Source organism: Opisthocomus hoazin, chromosome 10 (assembly GCF_030867145.1).
Source record: "Opisthocomus hoazin isolate bOpiHoa1 chromosome 10, bOpiHoa1.hap1, whole genome shotgun sequence".
NCBI lineage: Eukaryota > Metazoa > Chordata > Aves > Opisthocomiformes > Opisthocomidae > Opisthocomus > Opisthocomus hoazin.
Window position 1 is genome coordinate 29,261,807 of NC_134423.1, and position 19,751 is coordinate 29,281,557.

Sequence of the window (19,751 nt, forward strand, 5' to 3'; positions counted from 1 at the left end):
TAGTAATTATTTTTACTGTGCTTTGAATACACAAAACCTTACTCAATTATTCAGCCGTGTGATCATATGCCTTCTCCATGTATTGTTATGGACGTTTTCAGACAGCACAAGCACTTTTAATCTTTTCACGAGGAAAAAGTCAAAGCTCTCTGTCCGAGGCGACCGGCTGCCCCACTGGCGTGGGCAGCAACGGCAGCGCACACCAGAGTCTGATGGACAAATTCGTTTTCCCTTTCCCCAGAGCCAAGGTACGTAGCATGAAGTTTATTTTGGGCCAAAACACAACAGAGAGGTCCAAACCCTTTGTAAGAGGGAGATCCTTCTACCTGGACTCGCTTCCCCGCACCGCTGCACCTTGGCGGCCGTGCCTACGCTGGATGAAGAGATACGGACTGAGGCAGACGACATGAGGAGCTCCGATTGCAAATAAAAAAATCTTTATTGCATCTTAGAAGCAAGTCTTTAAAAAAAAAAAAAAAAGAAAAAGATTTTCCATGCACTGAATCCATCCAAGTACCTACACCCTTAGGACTGTCACCAAAAAACGATGAACGTTATAAGACATCGACTCTACGCTAGCTGCAGTTCATATTCCGTACACGTGTAAACAACGGTTATTTCTTCTACTGGAATAGCAATTACTCCGTAAGATCCCTTCAAAGCATTGGGTTTTCTCCGTTCCTTCACTCGTCTCCACTTCCCAAAGAGCAGGCAAAGTGGAACTGAGGGCAATGAGACACAATGGTGCTGGAGGGTACGATAGAAAAATATATTGTTCGCTGGCTTTTGTTTGTTGTTTCTGTTGAGCGCGGTATTTACAGGTAGGCAGGTCCCAACAGATCGTCCGTTCACTGTCCAAGTCTCAGTGTACAGGGTTCCCTTTCTGGCTTTAAGGCACTTTATTTTGTATATTTCTCTCTTACCTTGCTAGGTGTTAATTCATAGGGATCACACTTTCCTCGTATTCGGCCTCCCCATCCCCAGCTTCTCTTAGAATACCAAAAGAAAAAAATCCCTAAGCTTACTGAGCCATTCCAAAAATGTTAAAGAAATCTGGGAAAAAAGATTCATGAAAAAATATTTTAGAAAGTAATCTTTGGAGATCATTTACTGCAAGTATGATGTACACTACCTTATCAGTGAGAAGATGCAATACATTCCTAATATATATATATATATTTACACACACATATATATATATATAAAATATTAAAATGACTAACAGATATTCAAGGAAAAGTCAAGAACCTAAAACAATGGATATTAAATAAATTAACGGTCTATTCAGGTACAGAACAAAAATAATCCCAAAACAAAACTAGCAATCAAATGTAATAATTGTTCCCATTAACATCACGTAACCGACTGACAAAGTCAATGCAATCAGGCGCAGCACCCCCCGCACAGAAGGGCTGCCAAAGTTCTCGTCAGGGATCGCTAATTGTTCGTTGCGTACTGTCGCTTTGCTGCAAGAGATTGGCATTTCCCATCCTCCTCCCCTCCCTCCTGACGCTTCGACGCTTGCGGGTCGCGCCGTCTCCGCTCCAGACAGGGCAGCGGTCGGGGCTAACACACAGAACCCACCACGGATTCTTCCAACGTTACGTCCAGATATGGACCAAATATAACAGACAACAATTTCTACAAGGACTGATCGGGTAGCAGGTTGTGCTTACTCGCTTCCCTCCCTTGGAGTCGCCTGGCCATAGTAAGTGGAAGTGTATTTTTAAACGGAAATAATCAGCCATTCGGGGGGGGAAAAAACCTCCCGCAATGAAACCCCCTACCATCACCGCGCCGGTTTGGTCTGCTCTGACGTAATCTGAGGGACAGCGGCTATCCTTAACGAAAGCAGCCGAACCGTGGCGCGGCAGCAGTCACAACAAACCGTTTCGATACAGCGTTTTGCCGCTTGGCGTGCACGCTCGGGTCCCAGTTTACAGAATCCCAGCAACGAAGACAGCAACGGAGAAGGTAGGAAACAATCTTTTGTTCATAAGGAAATTCTAATTCAAGTCAGGTTTCCGCTGATTGGTCAGATAACTCTTACACCACTTTTTTGTTCGGAGGCAAATATTGATCACAGTTTTGCTCAAAACCAAAACCACAACAACAAAAAAACCCAACGGCCTTGTTCTTCTCAAAACGAGCGCTTTGTAAGAAAACAACGATGATTTCTAAAATATATCCTGTGCGGTCTTTTAAAAGTGAATTATCAAAAAACATTTTCCCAAAAATAAATTAGATAATTAAAAAAAAAGTCTTTTCCAGCATAGCTGGACATTAGGCTGTCCTCACTGAGCCATTAGTATTGCTGCTTTTCCCAAAACTCGGGTCATTTTTTTCAAACCATATTTCAGCCAGCTGTTGTGTGGACCCATAAGTTGAAGCTTTGGACCCCAAGCACATTTTATACTGTTTCGGATCAAGATTAGGGTCACAAAAAACAGGGTGATGCACATGGACAACTCCAATTTCTTGGCTTCGGAAAGTTTTTAAGCCAGCCTGAATGACTTTGTTAAACAGGTCTACGTCTTCAAGACCCCAACCTTGGATGGAGACATCAAAGCCACCTGCTTGAAGAAGATCACCTTTGTAAATACAGGTAATCCCAAAGCCATAGTTCCTCCAGAAACCTGTTTTCTGGGTGAAGGCAAAATGATTGTCACTAGGAACTTTTCCACTATAAACAATCTTTGGATCATACTGGCTAAAAATGATGGGAAAGTATACTTGTTGACCCAAAACTGTATTGGCTCTACAGCGCTGGAGGAATTCTGTGGTAAACACCAAGTCAACATCACAGAAGAACAGTAAAGACTCGTTCTGGAACTGAGAAGATCCGACTTCCAGAGCCAGTGCCCTCGAGAACTCCCCCGACACGGGTAAAACCTGCATGTCAGCCTTGGGGTATTTGGAGCGGTAATCTCTCATCAGCTCGATCTGCTTCGCTTTGTCAGGGTTGGAGTTGGAGCTGAAAAGCAGGACAACCAGCTTGACGTTCTGGTTTGGAATGAGGCACGTCTTTTCAAAATTCCCCATGAACCTTGCAAACATGTCAAAACGTCCGGAGAGAGGAATCAGAATGTTGATCTTCTTGTCTTTGAGTTCCTTCCTCTCTACTTTTGATCGGCTGAGCTGGAAGGGAACAAACATCTTCAGCGAGTTGGAAAGGAACGACAAGGATCCAGAATCCTGGTTGATTTTGCTGGCCAGCTCTTTGGCGTCCATCTCTTCGTGCTCCATAAACTGGATCTTGCTGAACGTCTGCTGCAAGTATGCGTGCCTCCTGACGGGGACGGTCATCTTCTTCCCCTTATGCTTTTTGTACAGAAGCAACAAGTCAAGAACGTACTCGGCTCCGTACATCGGATTTACTCTGCGATAGCCATACTGTATTTCCTTGAAATCGATGATCCTCCCCCGGGTCTTAGCGTTGGCATTGATCATTTCCATGACCTGCATAACAATGTCATCCAACGCTTCACGCTGAGAAGAGTCCATCCCTCTCCGAGGGGGCTGCCCGTCGGCGCCCGAATACAAATACTTGCCTGTAAGAAACTCCCACTCCAAGATTTCTTCCCGGTGGCGGGGCTGGAATCGCATGAAGGAGGGTGGCATCCCCAGCTGCAGGTCATCTTTGTGGACTTCGGTATTGCTGTATTTGCTCATCAGGACAATTTCCCGGTGCAGCTGTATGGTCCGGTGGCGCAGCTCTGCTATCTTGCGGCTCAACATGTAGCTGTGAAGTCTGTACTGGTACGGGGGGTTCTTATTGGGGTGCAGTGTTATAGCTCGGTGTATTTTGCTGTTCCTCAGGTCTCGGATATAGCCTTTCTTGTTCTGCTCGTAGTTCTCATAGAACAGCTGCTGCATCTAGAAGAGAGAACGGAGAAGTCAGTGTCTCGGCAGTGCGGTGCTTATGCAAGCTAGCCCCTGCAGCCCCCGCTGGGAGGAAATTCCTCCTTGCTCGCAGGGCCAGGCGGCTTTCTGAATAAGCTGTTCTTGGGTTTAGGCACAGGTTGTAGCAACACCAGCTGCTATTCAAGGAAATTAAGAGGATTATTCTTTGTAAACTGGTAAAAGAAACATCTACCACGGATTTGGGATTACTACAGCCCACTCTAGAGAGATCACCATCGGCCAAACAACTGAGCAGTAAGTAGCTTGTAAGCTCATTTTTTCACAGCAATACAGCATCACCAGGAAAAAAACCCCATGAAGTGTCCACTGCAAAACTCTTACTGTTCTTCTGCCTCCCATGGCCTTTAAGGGTAATTGTGAAAAATAACAAAGGACACCACATACACAGTAAGCAAGTATGACAGCACCTTTTCCGTTACGCTCCAATGCTGTTCAGGCATTAAAAATCCAGCTTGCTGAATGTTTTAGTCAAGAAGCCAAATGTGTTATCTCAAGTGCTGCAACGCCAAGCTGCAGTTCCCCGGTCATTTTAAATGTCAGTAGAAAGCAAAATGCATCTGAGATTGCTAGCAGCAGTTCCAGAACGCAGGTAATACAGGATGCACATGTGTGCTAGAATAAAAGCATCCTTCAAGTGGAAATTGCTATTTCAAACCAGGAAGATAACGAGTGAAGATTAGATTCAGAAGCCTTACAGAAAGCCACAGCTTCGAAAAGCAGGCACACCAGCTTCACAGTTTTCAGTAGGTCAGGCAGTAGCTGATATAACGAAAGGCATGTGGAAACCAGGATGACAAAGTGGAAAACAAGCTGGAAAAAAAAACAAACAAGGGAAAAAAACCCCAAACCACCTCAAGGCCGAAGTTATGTACCAGCCTAGACAATGGACATTTAAAAAGGTCACGGTCTGATTCAATGTCACAAGATAAATGTCATCAACCTGCCAGAGATGCTGACATGACAGCTTCATTCGATAGAGGATCCACCCTACGGTACCGGCCGCAGAATTTGCTGTAGGTGATACAGTCCATAAAGCACACGTAAAAAGGCTGTAAAGATTAGCAAAGAGCTAAAATCTGAAAGATGAACAGAAGAGAGAATGACTCAACTATGATGGCAATTAAAGGGAGCACTGAAAGGAAAATCAGAGGCACAGAAAGCCTCCCTTTAACAGACAGCGCGAGTGATGCTTCTGCCAGCTGTTCAGACCCAGCAGAAGTCCTGTTTTATTAGGCCTTCTGTTGCATTTTTCCCATTATTGTGGACAGACACCGAATCTAAGGGATAAGCTTACACCTGGAGTTAATTGTCGCTATCTTAGCACACCAGATGTGCGCGTACTGAAACCTGAAATTCAGCGTATCGCTGCAGACAGCACAGCAGCAAGCTGCGCCTGCTCGAAGCAGCTCGCGTGGATTTTAATCTGAACAAACGTAATTCATTTCAAAGGAGGGAGGGGAGGAATTTCAGCCGCTCTGAGAAAGAATGGACATTTTTTCACAGGTTATCACCGGTCCCCACCCTTCCCATTCCTCCTATAGTTCACCTTCTTGCCCACTCTCCCCCAAGTGATCCCTGCTGCTTTTGTGCTGCCTGTGAGCAATTTGGGCCAGAGGCTGCCTCTGATTAGATTGATCCCATCCAGCAACGTGGCCAAAGGAGAACATCTTGGCGATGGCCTCTCGGCAAGCCCCAGACGAGCTGCCTGTCAAGATGTATATCCCTTTAGAAGTCATGCAAGATTTAAAAGAGTGCTACAGGCAGAGGTTAGTTGGTCTAATCCTACATTCAGCAGAGTTATCCGGTGCTTTCCCAAGAAGCATGTTCTTCCACTCACCCGAAGACTGCTCTTCATTTGTATCCCTGTATTGTTTCCTCTACTAGTAACACTTGATTCTTTTTCCACTTTGAACCTCGCTACTTCTGTTAACGGCCTTAGGAGACCTCCAATCACACCCACTTATGGTCAGTTCTGTAAGCACAATCCGTTATAACGGAGAGCTCACACAGCAACAACAAGACCAGTCCAACACCGCAGGACCCACACATATACTTTTACTGAATCCACTGATCTATCCTCTCTAACACTACATATATATACTATAAATATAGATATGTCACTAGAAATATTAAATGTGTAAGGTAACAGGCTGGAGATTCCACTGACTTTTTAACTACAACTATAGGCACAGGCTTTCCCAAAAGTACTGTGACAACAGATCAAAATTCTTAAATCATGTCATTAGGCAACTATTATTTAAAGGAAAATTGACAATAGGACCTAATTTAAAATCCTATTTCGAATTTCTAAGAAAACAGAATCAAGACCATGCAGACTAAGTGCATTTATCCCCAAATTGCCATCTAGGGCATTCTGAACTAGCTACAAGAGGAAACCACGAGAAGCAGAAAGGCTTTTAGATTACACAACAAAGTTTTAATAGCATACCGATGGGTAGGAAAATGTTACGAAACTTCCCAACGGAAGTAAAGATATGAACCCCTAGCAATGGCCCTGAATAAAATGAACCAGCGTATTTTAAAGCTTTGGCTTGCCATGCAGGAGTAACCTCTTAGCTAGGCTGGTTAACTTCCGAGCTGTTAATACTGCTTCTTGCCTCTTCCAAAAACTAGCTAACTTTGAAAACTGAACTGAAAATAAAACATATCTCAGCCAGGCTTTACTGGAGTTTCAACGCAAAGCAATTTGCAACTGAAACAGCTACTAACGGCCACTTCGCTCCAGCCAAAAAGGTGACAACTGTAACAAACCCTGCACTCTGGCCAACCCTGCAGCGCAACTAATGAGAAGCACCACAGTATCCAGGCTTTTACATAACCCTGTTTTTTCAGAAGAATGCCTTGCGAGGCTGGCACTTTCATTGTTTTTCCCGCAAGGTCTCGCCCCCTCCTCCTCCAGCGTCCCTCTTGTCCCCTCGCATTCAGCAAGCTGCGGCAGGCACGCGACGTGCCAGTGTCCTGCAGCCCCGATCCCCCGCCTAGCAGCCAAGGTACACCCCACACTAGCAGGAAACACACAGGAGGGGATCGGAAGGGGTTAACCCATTGCCTACAGAGAGTATAACGACTTGCAAACTATTTCTGCACGGTGGCATGAAGTGCTGTAAATAAAGTCCCAGTGGCCAGCAGCCAACAGAGCAATTTAACCCGTCCTGGGCCGAGGTGCTGGCAGACGCTGACCCAGTGCTGCAGAAGCACTGCGATGCCCACAGGCTTTCCTCCATGACAGAGCCCCACGCGGGTCGCGTTTTCTCAGTCACATCTACAAGACTTGAAAGAAATGAGCACTTCTCTCCGTACAGTTCGACAGCTCCACCAACGTTAATCCATTTAAATCATTCAGGCAGCACTAGTCCTCCGCATTGGGTTTGGTCCCTGACGAGGGCAGTGTCCGACTATCGCCCGTCACTGCTAACACAGCTTCTGCCTCGCTCGGGTCCAAAACACGATGCTAAATACAACCTGTTAGTGCACGTGGGCTTTCAACTCCACACAATACTGGAAAGCTGTAAGAAAGAGGAAAATCATAATACCTCTTGTGCACACCATGAATAGAGATTGGTGGGTGGGAGAAGACAACAGAGAAATTTATCTGTGATTTCTCTCTGTCATTTATTTGTTCCTCGCACGTAGCAGCCACTAACCACAGACACAGGGAGCAACACAAGCAGGTCTAACAGACGTTACGTGCAAACTTCTCCAGGGCTGTTACCAGACTCTTGCGAGTCAAACTCTTGCAAACTCTTCTTTTAGTGAAACAGGTTTCTCTATGATTCTTCTGAAAAAAAGAACCTTTCATGGATATTAATTTTGCAATGATTATATTCTAAGCATGCTTTATTCTAGTGTAGAGCACTGAGAGCATAGGGATACAAAGAAGAGCTACTCTTTATTGACCACTATTTACTCTAGACCTGTTGAAGCCTTAAAAACCCTAATGTTCCCCAAACCATTAGAGACTGAATGTTTAAACTGTGGTACAGCTGTTGTGGGCACTACTGGCTCGCGTCCAACAGACCAACTGAAAGGAGAGAGTGTTACGTTCTTCGTTTTAAATGAAGAAGTCTTTTGCAGGCCAAAAAAAAGTGTACTGGAGAAAATGGACTTTAAAAATAAGACCAGCTTATGCAGAAACTGGCCCGCAGCCACGCATTAGCCCCCGAGGGCTTTCTCTCACAGCTCCAGATTGTACTACCACAGCCCAGAAAACGCAGCCCCACAAGCCTCATGAAAAGCAATCGTGGACAAGACATGTTGCATGGCAGGCTTCGAAATGCCCAAGATGTGCTTTAAATACAAAGCCAAACTAACCCAAAGCTCAAAAGATGGCTAACGTCACCCAGCGTGGGAGTACCACGGTTGGGAGGAGATGGGCACGCAGGTCCCTCTCCGCAGCTGGTGCAGAGCTGTTCTCCCACAGGAGCAACGTGGGTGCCGGGACAGCCCTTGCCCTGCCCCACAGCTCTGCTGCCAAAACAGCGCTGGATGCTCGCCCCCATCTCCTCCTCGCTCCTCCTTCCAGAGACGCAGCCGCAGCGCTGCCAGGGGACAGCTCCTGTCGGTTGGCTGAAGTGAAACGAAAGAAGCCTTGCACCCCCATCCCAAGTAACTGTACGAAATAACTGCAGCTGCACTAACACAGCTTTGCCACTTTGGAGCGATTAACCAAAACAGATTGCTAGTTTTCTAGTTTTTAATCACTGACATAGCTAAACTGATAAAAAATTTTGCATGTAGACCCAATGGAAAGAAGCAGTGGGTCTTCCTTTACTGCTGGCTTGCCTACGGTGGAGGGCGAGACGGTAGTGACCTCCCAGGATACAACTCTATGTATTCAGGGTTCTTATTAATAATGATCTTTCCGTTTCAAATCCCGATGCTTTCTGTGCGATCCCACAGCTAACCACTGACATGACTGAAGTCACTCCTGGGCAGAGTTATTATGGTGGAGACAAACACAGGGAAGCAATGGATAAACACTCCTTTCCAGTGAACTTGGCCACTCATTCATCCCAGTAACCTCCCCAGTTGCCACTACAGGAAAGGATGCAGGAAACACCACTGGGCCCTGGGAGATCAGGCTTCCCTCTCGGCTGACAAGTGAAGCCCCGAGCTCTGGAGCACGATTAAATGATGTGATTCCTCAGATGAGTTATTTCTCACATAAATTTCATCACGTACCACTGGTTTGCATTTGCTTTGTTTCCTAAATTAAAGAAGGGCAAGAAAATCAGCTGGACATCCCAAACAGCCAGTACTCAAAATCTCCACAGCAGACTGCTAGAGCAGCCGCGGCAGACCCAGCTGTGATATACTGCGACCTCTGAGTCCAATAACTCCAGGCATGCTCTGGAGCAAGAAGTTTATTTTGTACAACACAATTGCCTCTTCTTCTATGATACTAAGCAAAACAGCGCCTGTCTTGCTCAAGAGCCTCGCAGTGCCTTCTGCACCGCCCTCCTCTCCAACACATTCGAGAAAGGACGCCAAGTATCTAAGGCAAGTTTCAAGCACAGCAAACTCAAGGTCACTGAATTCCCAAGGAATTTGTGAATTAAGAGAGTTACTGCTGGAGTTCAATCTTTTGTTACCAATACCAAATAGCTGTTTAATTAAACAACTGTCCTTCTCCCAATCCTTTCTTGTTTAAGCAAGCAGAAGAGCTTAAAAATTACTTATTCGTTTACAGTTTTGTAAACCGAGTAGCCTTTAAAGTATTCCCAGCTTGGCAACAGAAAGAAGAAAACCTGCAAAAATGAATGCGTCTTCACAATTGGCATCGTGTACTTCACCTCCGGCCTTGAGCGTGACAGTCTCATTACCCAAAACCTACACGTGGGAGCAATCCCCAGCACTTGGGAACTGAGATCCTCCAGCTACAAAGCCGAGAACTTCCCTCCGCCTGGCCCTGCACTGAACTGTGCTTCACCCTCCTGGTCTAAACGAGGATACAGGATCCTGGTCTCCTCTTTGTCACGAAGCGAGGATTTCTTCCTCAGGTCTCCCTTATTTTGGATGAGGGAGACAAGCTGAATCAGACCTCCTGTGTAAAGAAAAGAAAGACCAGCGCAATCGCATAACACTTTGAAAAGCAGACAGTTGCTCATTTAGTGAGACCGCCTTCCCCTTGGGTGTATCTGACACGCACACCACACAGGTGCCATTATGCACTCCATAAATCCTGGAACTGCTTCTCTAGAGACACAGATTTATGTTTTTAAAGTATGAACCAGAATATAACCTGAAAGCATTTTGTACCTTAGGAGTAACCAGATAAAACAGAATGTTCTGTTTTACGATATTTAGATTGAACTGTGCAAACCTTAGGAGAGCTGGATACAGTTGCGGGGTTTTCTTCCAAAAGGATCTGATTTAACAGAAACAAAATGAAATAAAACACCACTAAATATTAACAAATGTTCTATGCTACAGCTATTAAAGAAGCAGAACATCATAGGTGCTAATTACTAATCATCATTGCTATTGCTTGAGAAAGCATGCTCAAAATTTGTTTCTAGCATAATTTCCAAATTACGAGGCCGGTTGCAAACCGCTGTTCTGCACATGGCTCTCCTCTGCTCAAGTTCAGGCTTTGACCCACGGGGCAAATGATTCAGCTCTCCCTCTCCAGCAGAGAGGGATTGCCTCTACCCCAGAGCCAAGCAAAACCAGGAATACAGCGAACTGCCGCTGATCTGTTATTTAAAGGCCAGACTCGGGGATGGTGCCAAACTACTTGCCCACCAAATATACTGCACCTCGGGATTTCTTCTCCTTGTTGTCAACTCCACACTTTCAGACTTTGCAGTACAGGCAGGGTACAAGAAAAACTTGGTTTTCATTACAAATTTCAACAGGCCCATGAAAGAAAGAGCCGCAGCCTTGCAACTCTGTATCTGCTCTTTCTCATGCAAAGTATTAAGACTTCAGAGGAGCAGCACATGACCCCTGGAGGGTACTTTCTTGGAGATGATGAGCAGAAAGCTTCTGACACCCTGGTAAGTATTTTCTTGGATGGTGGAAACAGAGTTGGAGGGTTTCAGTCTCCTCTGAGCAGAGACTACAGAAGAGAAGATGTCTTCTGGACTGCTGCGTGATTTTCCACCATGTGTTTTCAAGAGACAGTAATGTAATCATTTAGAAATACTTTTGTCCATGGAATTCAAAGATTCCTATTTGAGACCTACTTTCCACATCCAGTGGTTTTGTAGCAGTTGCGAACCATGACGGACGATGAGCCCTTTTGGTCCCAAAACACTTGGCAAGGCCACCACAAGCTGCTGCTTACAAGGGGGGTGGAGAAGAAACCCTCCGCTTGGAGCAACTTCAGCTGCAGCCTAGGCATCCACACATCATCTCAGCATCAGTCCAACATCAGAAATCAAGCCGAAGCAGCGTAGCCTCTCCGTCAGACTGGCTGGGGACGGCAGTGATTTTGTAGCACACACCAGACCAGGTCTCCAGGTCTCTGCAAGAACCCTGGGGGAAGGATCAGGCCCAGTGCATTCGGCTGCAGGACCCAGCCCCTTCAGCCTTGCCCACATCACCAGCACAGCCTTCTTCTGATGCAAGATGTTTCAGGAACCCCCAGCCCTACATGGAGCCAATGTCACAGTAACAGGTCCAGGCTGAAGGACAGCACTGAAGCAGTCACATCAGCGCAAAGCTCTAAATCTCTCTGAGCCTTCACAGGAGATTATTGTGAACTTAATCAGGCAAAGATTCAGGCTCACAATAGCTACTGCTGCAGTTCTTCCCTGGGTGTAAAAAGGTGGGGGTGTATTTTAAAAAAACGATTCATTTTCAAGACTTTTGGCACTTCCAGCTTAAGCAGCACTGTTCTAGATGAGGTGGGACACAGCTCCCTTCTTTATGGCAACACGCCACGCTCGCTGTTTCTGATCCCTCGTGAAGACTCGTGGCAGGAATAGATCTTTTGGAAAGGGGTGAGAAGAGAGCTGGGAACGCTGAATAAAATCCCCAAGACAAGGGCAGCTGCTGAACTGCCTGTGTCAAAGCTGCAGTCCTTCGACCCTGCAGTGCCAGTAACGGCCCCAAAGCGACAGAGCATCTTTCGTAACTGCATTTAGAAATCCGTCTGCTTTACGCTTTACTAACAACCGACGGCAAAACCACTTCTCTGCCAGCAGCATCAGTACGGGCTAATGAAAATTGACAGAAAACTGGGAATATATTGGATTTCTGATTTCTCTGCTAGCGAACCCTCCTCCCAGCTGCCTCAACAGCCGTTCCTGTGGGTGCTGCTGTGTGAGCAGCTGAAAAAAGGGACGTTGTTCAGGACACACTCTTGAAACCTTACCCCTTTCCAAATCGGCGGTGACCTGTCCCTAGGAGGCGGCAGCTACACATCACCTCATGCTGGCAGGGATGTCTGAAACATAGAGCAAGTCAGTGTTTGAATAAACTCTGTGAGTGGGCTCATTCCATCCACTTGGCCTCACTGAATCCACGTGGACATGCTGGATCAATGCTCAGCTCCACACGCGTCTCGCTGGTGTTGCCTGGTTTGCAACAGCACAAAGGAGAAGGTGATGGCTGAATGGCTGTTCTTAACCAGATGGCACAGCCATCTCCCCCCAAAAGCAGAAAGCCTCCCAGCGAGCTCCACGGTCTCCCTCCGCTCGCCGCAGGCAGGCTGCCTGCCTTTGCTGGCCGCTGCTGAAGGCTGGGCTGCTCCGCACGGGAGGGGAGTCGGTAGCACGAGCCTGCGCTGGGCTTCCTGCCGGGGGCCGGTGTCAGCAGGACGCCCTCCAAGGCATCCAGCAACAGAGTGGGAACTCATTCCATGATCCTCTAGCTGCTTCTCCTAAATTAAGCTGGATTTAAAAGAACATCCTTTTTTTTTTCCCATTGGTGGGAATAAGAACAAGCTATACAGCCCTTACAAACTCCCGCAGCACCGGTGCCCAACACAGACATAACATTTGTGGCACAGGCAGATGGTTTCACTGCTCCTCTTCCACCAGCCTGCAAGCTCAGCTCAGCTCTTCATCTTCAAACTGTTTTTTCAGCCAGAGCCACCACTTCTGGAGCTGGTTTGAAGACCGTCTACAAGGGCCTGGACTCAATCACCAGCTTGTTTCACACGGGGAGCGGCGCAGGACGACGGCTTCCAGGGTTCACTAAAGCTGCACAGCATTGTTCTGAAGTGTGCGTTATAAACGCGTGCACATTTTTTTTTTGCCAAAAGAATTGTTTAATAATTACTCAGAGGAGGGGAGGGAAATAAAGCCACAAACCCTTGTTGTATGTGGAGAAGCCACATGTTTCAGTCAGCCCTTGAGGATCCTACAGCTGAGCCCTGGCCCTGGGATAACGCAGCTTTAGAAGGCTGCGATGGCAAAGAGCATCGTGCGGTAACGTCGCTGCTGCAGACAGAATTTCCACAGTGAGATGCCATGATTGCGAAAGTGTTTTTCTTGTGCTTGTATCATTACCACGCAGGACATAAAGCCTGCCTGCTATGCTGTACTGAGCTGAGAAGCAAAATCTGCCCTTTGTCTCATCACTGGAAAACGTATGTACACCATCCAGTGCAGATGTGGCACTGCCAAACCATAAGATGACAAGGCGTGCGCAATACGCAGTAGTTTGGTTATAAAAAAACACAGCTCCTTCATCAACGGGGGGATCAGCAGAAGTTTGCCCATTCAGGGGGCTGATGATCTCTCAAGAATTTGACTTTCATGCTTTGTACATGAAAAGCCCCATAAACTGTGCATTAAGAGCTCTAACTAAAAAGGTCACCTATTTTTATTCCTTGCTTCGCTCAAGCACAAGGGATAATATATTTAAAAAAAGGCACGTTTCAGGAGAAATTAGTGATTGACTAATGCAAAATGAAGCCTCACTTTGACAGGGTTCGCAGGTTGCGTGCAGATTCAACACCCTGGAAAGAACGGTGAAAGAAGAGAAAAGAAGTGAGAGAAGGGAAAAGAAGTGAGAGAAGGGAAAAGCACAGCTTCACATGCACAGGTTTGGGACCAGCCCATTCCTCTGCAGTTTCATGTATGCTCTGAACTAGAAGCAAGGCAACATCTTTCTATGCAGCCACAGCTTTTATTGTCCTCCTGTCAGTGGAACAACTTTCTCATTATTAAAACGAGCTGTCAGGCAGACTGGCATTTCCCTCCTCGTAGTGTCCAAGTTAGCCCGTTCGTTCAAATATGGTTAAAAATTTCACATAGTGTTGCTGGCTAACTGTATATGGTCTGAGGTTTTCTGGAAGTTTGCTGTCTGGCACAGTTTGGAAAAGTAACAAGCAGTGCTGCTCTGCAGTGCTCTGTAACCAAGTGCCTCTTGCATTACACATGGTCTGTCAAACCAAGGGGCTCACCTCTGAGAGGGTGTGTTTAAGCGCCGCCGACGTACGCCATCCATCATCTAGCTTTGACAAAAAGAATATTCAGCTGCTGCTTTTGTCATGCCCTAAATTAAAGCAGGAGATGGGGATACCAATAAATGCAGTTATGCTTAATATAATCGCATTAGACACCGTTAGAAATGGAAAACAAAAAAATAAATTAAACACTGCCTCAAATATTCCCAAGCTTGGTGAAGGATTTGCTGTTCACACAACACACTGAACTCTCTTTTGAACATTGGCCACACACACATGAAGAGCTTTTCGGGTCCCTTTGTAGAGTTTTCTTTGTTCCTCTGCTTCGGACCTGGAGGACACTTTGTTCTGCTGATTGTGACCAAGCTGCTGCAGGTGTAGATTCAGGAGAACAGACCTGGCTCCAAAACTTGTGTCCGTTACCTGCAGCCACCACTGCTTGGTCCCTCCATCCCTCCGGCAGCCAGCCTGCACGTCTCTCCTCGCACCCAGCTAGTGTTTTCTTTCCCTCTCTCTTGAACGCTGCAGCCCTTCTAGATATGGAAACCAGACAAATTGGAGGAATTTTAACATTTTCATTAGTGACCTTCCCTCACTCCGCCAACACTTTTCACTCGTCTGGGAGACGGGGACGGGACAATGGGAGGAGTAGGCAAATGGAGATCTTCTGGGTGGGTTTGCCTGTTCGGTCAAAGTCCCATTGCTTCAGGAAACCTTGTGGGTGCTGGACGCTGCTGAGCACAATAGAGCAAGGCAGGGAGGGAGGAAAAGCCATCACTGAGAAAGCAGCAGCAGCTTCAGCCAACAGATGGAGAAGGCTGGTGGAGTTAGCAGCTCCGTTCACCAGACAGCGATGCCTTGTCTTCTTATGACCCATTTTTAGTTGTTGATCGAGAGCATTTCAGGGATTTGACTCATGAATAGCAAATGACTTATGCTGGGTTTGCCAAAAAGCCTTCTCCTTGCTCCAGGAAGGCAGGGCTGCTTTGAAGTAGCTCCTGAACCAAGACAATTTACAGCCTGACAGCTTAAAGCTGCATTGAAACGGGTACTCATTTCCTCGGGGCGTTATAAATTGCCGCGGTTCAGACACAGGCGGGCCACTGGCCCAGGAGGGCAGGGTGCATGGATGGGGACTGTGTTCTGCTGCTGTCCCACGCAGGCACGTCCACGAGGGAGCCAGAACCCTTCAATAGGGCTTTCAGAGGGACACACAGGACTACTTTCTGCTGCATTTCCCTTAGTACTCTTCTGAGATACACTTGTATCATCTGAACTGCAGGTTGTTCCCGAGTTCAGTGCGGTTTTGTGCCGGAGCTAATCAGGGCTCTGACGTGAACCCGATGAGCAAATAGGTGCACTCCCAACTCACAGCCGGCAGCCGGCTTTAAAACTCCTACTGAGAGAAAGTTGTTGCAAACAGGCTGAGCTGGCGGTGGAGGGACATGTTCCCCATTGCTGAGTCAGCCCTGGGGGAGCACCTTGTGTCAGAAAGCAAAGTAGGCACTGACACACTATTTGCATCTTCAAATAGCAGCACCTTTCAGCACAGCTCATCTGGCAGGGCCTGGAGGCACCCAGATTGCTCAGGGTGGGAGGAAGGCTCTCACTCCGCTCAAGGACATCTGCCAAGGACATACCTATAGCAACAAGCTGATTTGGGATGTCAAATCCAGCATTATCAGTATTTTTCTCTAAAGCCTACAGAAGGAGCTACGCAAGTACCCCAGGATTCTCACCCCTCATTGCATGGCTGTTTTGCCCACTGCTGTTTGGTCTTTTTTAACTCCAAGAGCCAGCGGGGCAGCACGCAGGGTGCTGGACCATGCTTTTCATCAAGCCGTGCCTATGCTGCCTTTGCTTTGATGCAAACACCGAAGTCAAATACAATCCATCCACCCGAAACAGATGTTAGAAACCTGTCTCCCTCTCTTCAGCTGTCCTCTGAGGTCTGGCCTCCTGTCAAACGCCCAAAGGGACAGTTTTCTTTTTGATTTTTAAGGCAATGATAATATGTTCAAAGGCTTTTTTTCTGCTTAGAGAAGGCAAATCTACACCTGGTCCAGAACTGCTTCAATACACACCAGCGAATAACGACCCTCTGTCTCTGAGGGAAGCTTGACCTCTTGACTTGCAAAATAGTTGTTTTCTACCTTCACAGAAATTTTAACAACTAATACAGTGGTGCCACAGGAACACCGGTGACAAATCCAGCCTCATCTATTCTGTGTGCCATCTTTTTTTTCAGCAAATTGTCAAAAGAGAACTTTTATTTCCCCCTCCGGTATGACACTTGTTTCTACAAGCCTTTAAGCCAGAAGAATACAGAGATGATCTCCCAGGCATTTTGCTCTCCATGGAAACAGTGCACCATTACAGTATTTCCCACAGATAAAAAAAAAAAAAGACAGGAGCAAAGGATGGGCAAAGGGAAAAGGAGAGAGTGGAAGGGAGAAGCCACAGCGGCAGACCGGAAGACACAAGCTTGCAGCACCACTGTGTCATCTTATAGTACTTTCTAAGCAAGATGTTCCTTTCGGGTACTTTCTGTCCTAAAAAAACCCCAAACACAACAGCAGTCTGTGTTGCACAAAGATGAAAGATGGAAAGCATTATGCTAACTTTAAAATGTAGCTCGGGGGCCTGGTGCATCACAGACTGTTTAGTATTAGCATTATCCAGAAAAGCACTGAAAAATGCATTGCAGGATATTGAAGAAATCTATAGCCGGATATTAAAACTAGTATTCAGTAAACTGCTAGGAGTGGCTATCACAATATGGTCAGACCACAAGCTTAATGAAGCCTAGGAATAAAGCGCCATGACTAATCTGAAGCACATTAAAAGAAATCATATACAAACTCCGCTAAATCCATCAACTCAGAACGGATACTTCTTTGCCTTACTTAGGATGGGCGAGGAGACAGACACACGTGATTTACACAACACGTTGTATTGCTCATTGCTTTATGTGGTTATTCAACAAAAGTACTGCCTGTTCTTGAGGTCTGGGATTTCACACTCCGATGATTTCCAAGAACAAGGTTTTATGGCTGGAACCAAAGTGACGTGGCCCGAACCTGAAGACCCGGCACACTCAGTGCCTGCCTGCTGCTGCCTTCCCATGACACAAAGTACTGTCCTCTGGCAGCAAGGATGAGTGTCCGGGTCTTGTGACCCACTAGCAGAGTAACAGCATCATCTTTGCAGATGTGGCGTGTTATTTGCAACGAGTCAAGAAGTAGGTCAAAGCAAGTCTTCCTGGCCCTGAAAGCCCAGCTTCCTGAGGTCTTTGCAGGTTGTTTTTTTTTTTCTGTGGTGTAGCCCTCCTGTCCACTTTGAATGGGAAATAAATCACTTGACTCATTAAATGTCTTCTCCATTTTGTCAAAGAGCTAAAATACATTGGGAAAGTGAACCAACCCAACAACATCAAAAAGCACACATCAAAAAACAACCCTGTCCATAACACCCTTCTCATCTTCATCCTTCAGACAACTCCCACTTGGTACTGAGACTGGAAACTGTCCTGGAAGGACATTTACCTCAGCTGCTCTGCTCTGGCTTTGCTTTATACTCCATAGAAGAGCAACTAGACTTGCATCAGATGGTTCACAGGCATGAGCAAGTGCAGCAGCAACAGTGGACAACTTGCTCAAGGCGGCAGCTGGAGCTTTATGAGCTGCAGGGGATCATACAGCAGTTCTGCAGACATTCATGTTAGATAGCAAGTTGTGTGATCAATGCCAGCCTGGAAATTTCCTTATGGGAAAAGAGATACACTGAAGACTTGAAAAGAGCAGAAGACAGTAAGGGGTTGAAGTTTATGAGAGTAGTTGGAACTACTGGTAACAATTTGTGCCTTGAGTGCTGCAAAATGCCAGAAAGAGGGAACTATAAGAACTCAGCAACATACAGGTTCCTAAGAGATGCACCAATTCATGTCACTGCTGAAGGTTGTCCAATCCAAATGTCAAATCCACCCCACTGGTTAGTTAGCCAGGCCTATATTAGGTTTCTTTCTTCATTTGCAAGTTGCAGAAACCATTACTGTGACATAATGGTTAGAGTTTTAATAGCATGAATCTTTTGGTCATAACCACGAAGAAAAAAATAACAACGATCTGTAAGCCTCAGTGGCAAACAAAAGAATGTAATCTCTTTTCTCTTGCCCACTAAATAATTACGCTTACGTCATGCTAAAATAAAAGTCTAGATGGTGCTTTCTGCTACTAAAAAAACAAGGAAGAGCTCAAACTGTCCATATATATGGAATTCTAAATCCAAGCCATATATAACCCAGACCAAAGCATGTAATCAGGATGTAACAAATGGAGTTTAATAGTCAGAGGAAACCACAGCTCTGGAAGACATTTAAAGGAATATTTCCATTTTCCTAGGTACTATATCAGGTTCTTGGCCAGACATTTTTGATTGCACTGTACTAAAAATACAGTCCTAGTTTCAGAAGACAAAAATTTCAGAAGCATGACGAAATGTGAAAGGTAATTGCAATGCACTGCTGAGCTATTTTATTACATTATCTAACATCTTTAAAGAGTAGATTAGCTCACAGTGCAAACACTCTGGTTTCCCTGATGTTTAAGTCCTGGCATTGACACAAGCAGCAGAAACAACCGTGCCCAAAGACGGGGGAGCGGTGCTAGCGAGCTTGTGGAGCAGGTTTCCTCGGCAGAACAGGCAACGCTTTCCATCCAAGAACTACGTGGAAGAGCTACAGCCCCTTCATAAATGCAGTCCAGGAAGATGGCTGGCAGAGATGAGTGATCACTTGCCAAGCCCTCCTCAGTAAAACTGAAATAGCCAAACAGTTATTGGCGTGGCGTGGGTCCCACTGTAGACTTAAAACTGCATACAAAAAGCTGTCAGAGGGTTGGCAGGAGCCCACAGCACACTCGCCGGTGGTCAAGAACTGCCTCCCCCCTTATCTTCCTTCATTTCATCCTAACCTCTCCCCTTACTGTGCCCTCTCTTTCTGGGAACGTATTAATGTGGTAACGTCTTAATAACTAAGGTTGCCCAAGATTAGAGAGGTTTAGCTCTTAAGGCAAAAAGCACAGGTAGAAACAGGAACTGTGGATATAACAGAAGGGACTCCCTACACCTGCAACAAGTAACACACTTCAGTGGATGAGATTTGCACTACACAAATCCCTGTTTACCTAGGAAATCCGTATTTACAATGGCTGCAGTTGTGTTTTCCTTCTGCTCTCTTTGGCCTCCCACTTGTTACAACAAGCAGCGGTGGGAGCCCTCCTGCAGTCGCTCCACTATCCACAGCTACTTTCCCTTCCTCTCCACCCTCTGGCTGGTTAGTCCAAGAAATGGACCTAGTTATTGGACAAAAAGCAGGGAGATAGGCATTAGTCTCTGTTTGTGGAGAGAAAGCATAACTGCTAAACAAACTTCTCTTTCCTTTGTGCAG

At 46.2% G+C, this 19,751-nt stretch overlaps 1 protein-coding gene across 1 annotated transcript in view; it reads right to left on the reverse strand.

Annotated features, from left to right (window-relative positions):
- Window positions 1-425: 425 nt before the first annotated feature.
- CHSY1 (chondroitin sulfate synthase 1) overlaps window positions 426-19,751 on the reverse strand; it is a 77,338-nt gene continuing 58,012 nt past the window's right edge. Inside the window, exon 3 of the mRNA XM_075432064.1 lies at window positions 426-3,876. Coding sequence (XP_075288179.1) covers window positions 2,284-3,876 — 1,593 coding nt within the window. The 3' untranslated portion in view covers window positions 426-2,283. The remainder of the gene's footprint in view (window positions 3,877-19,751) is intronic.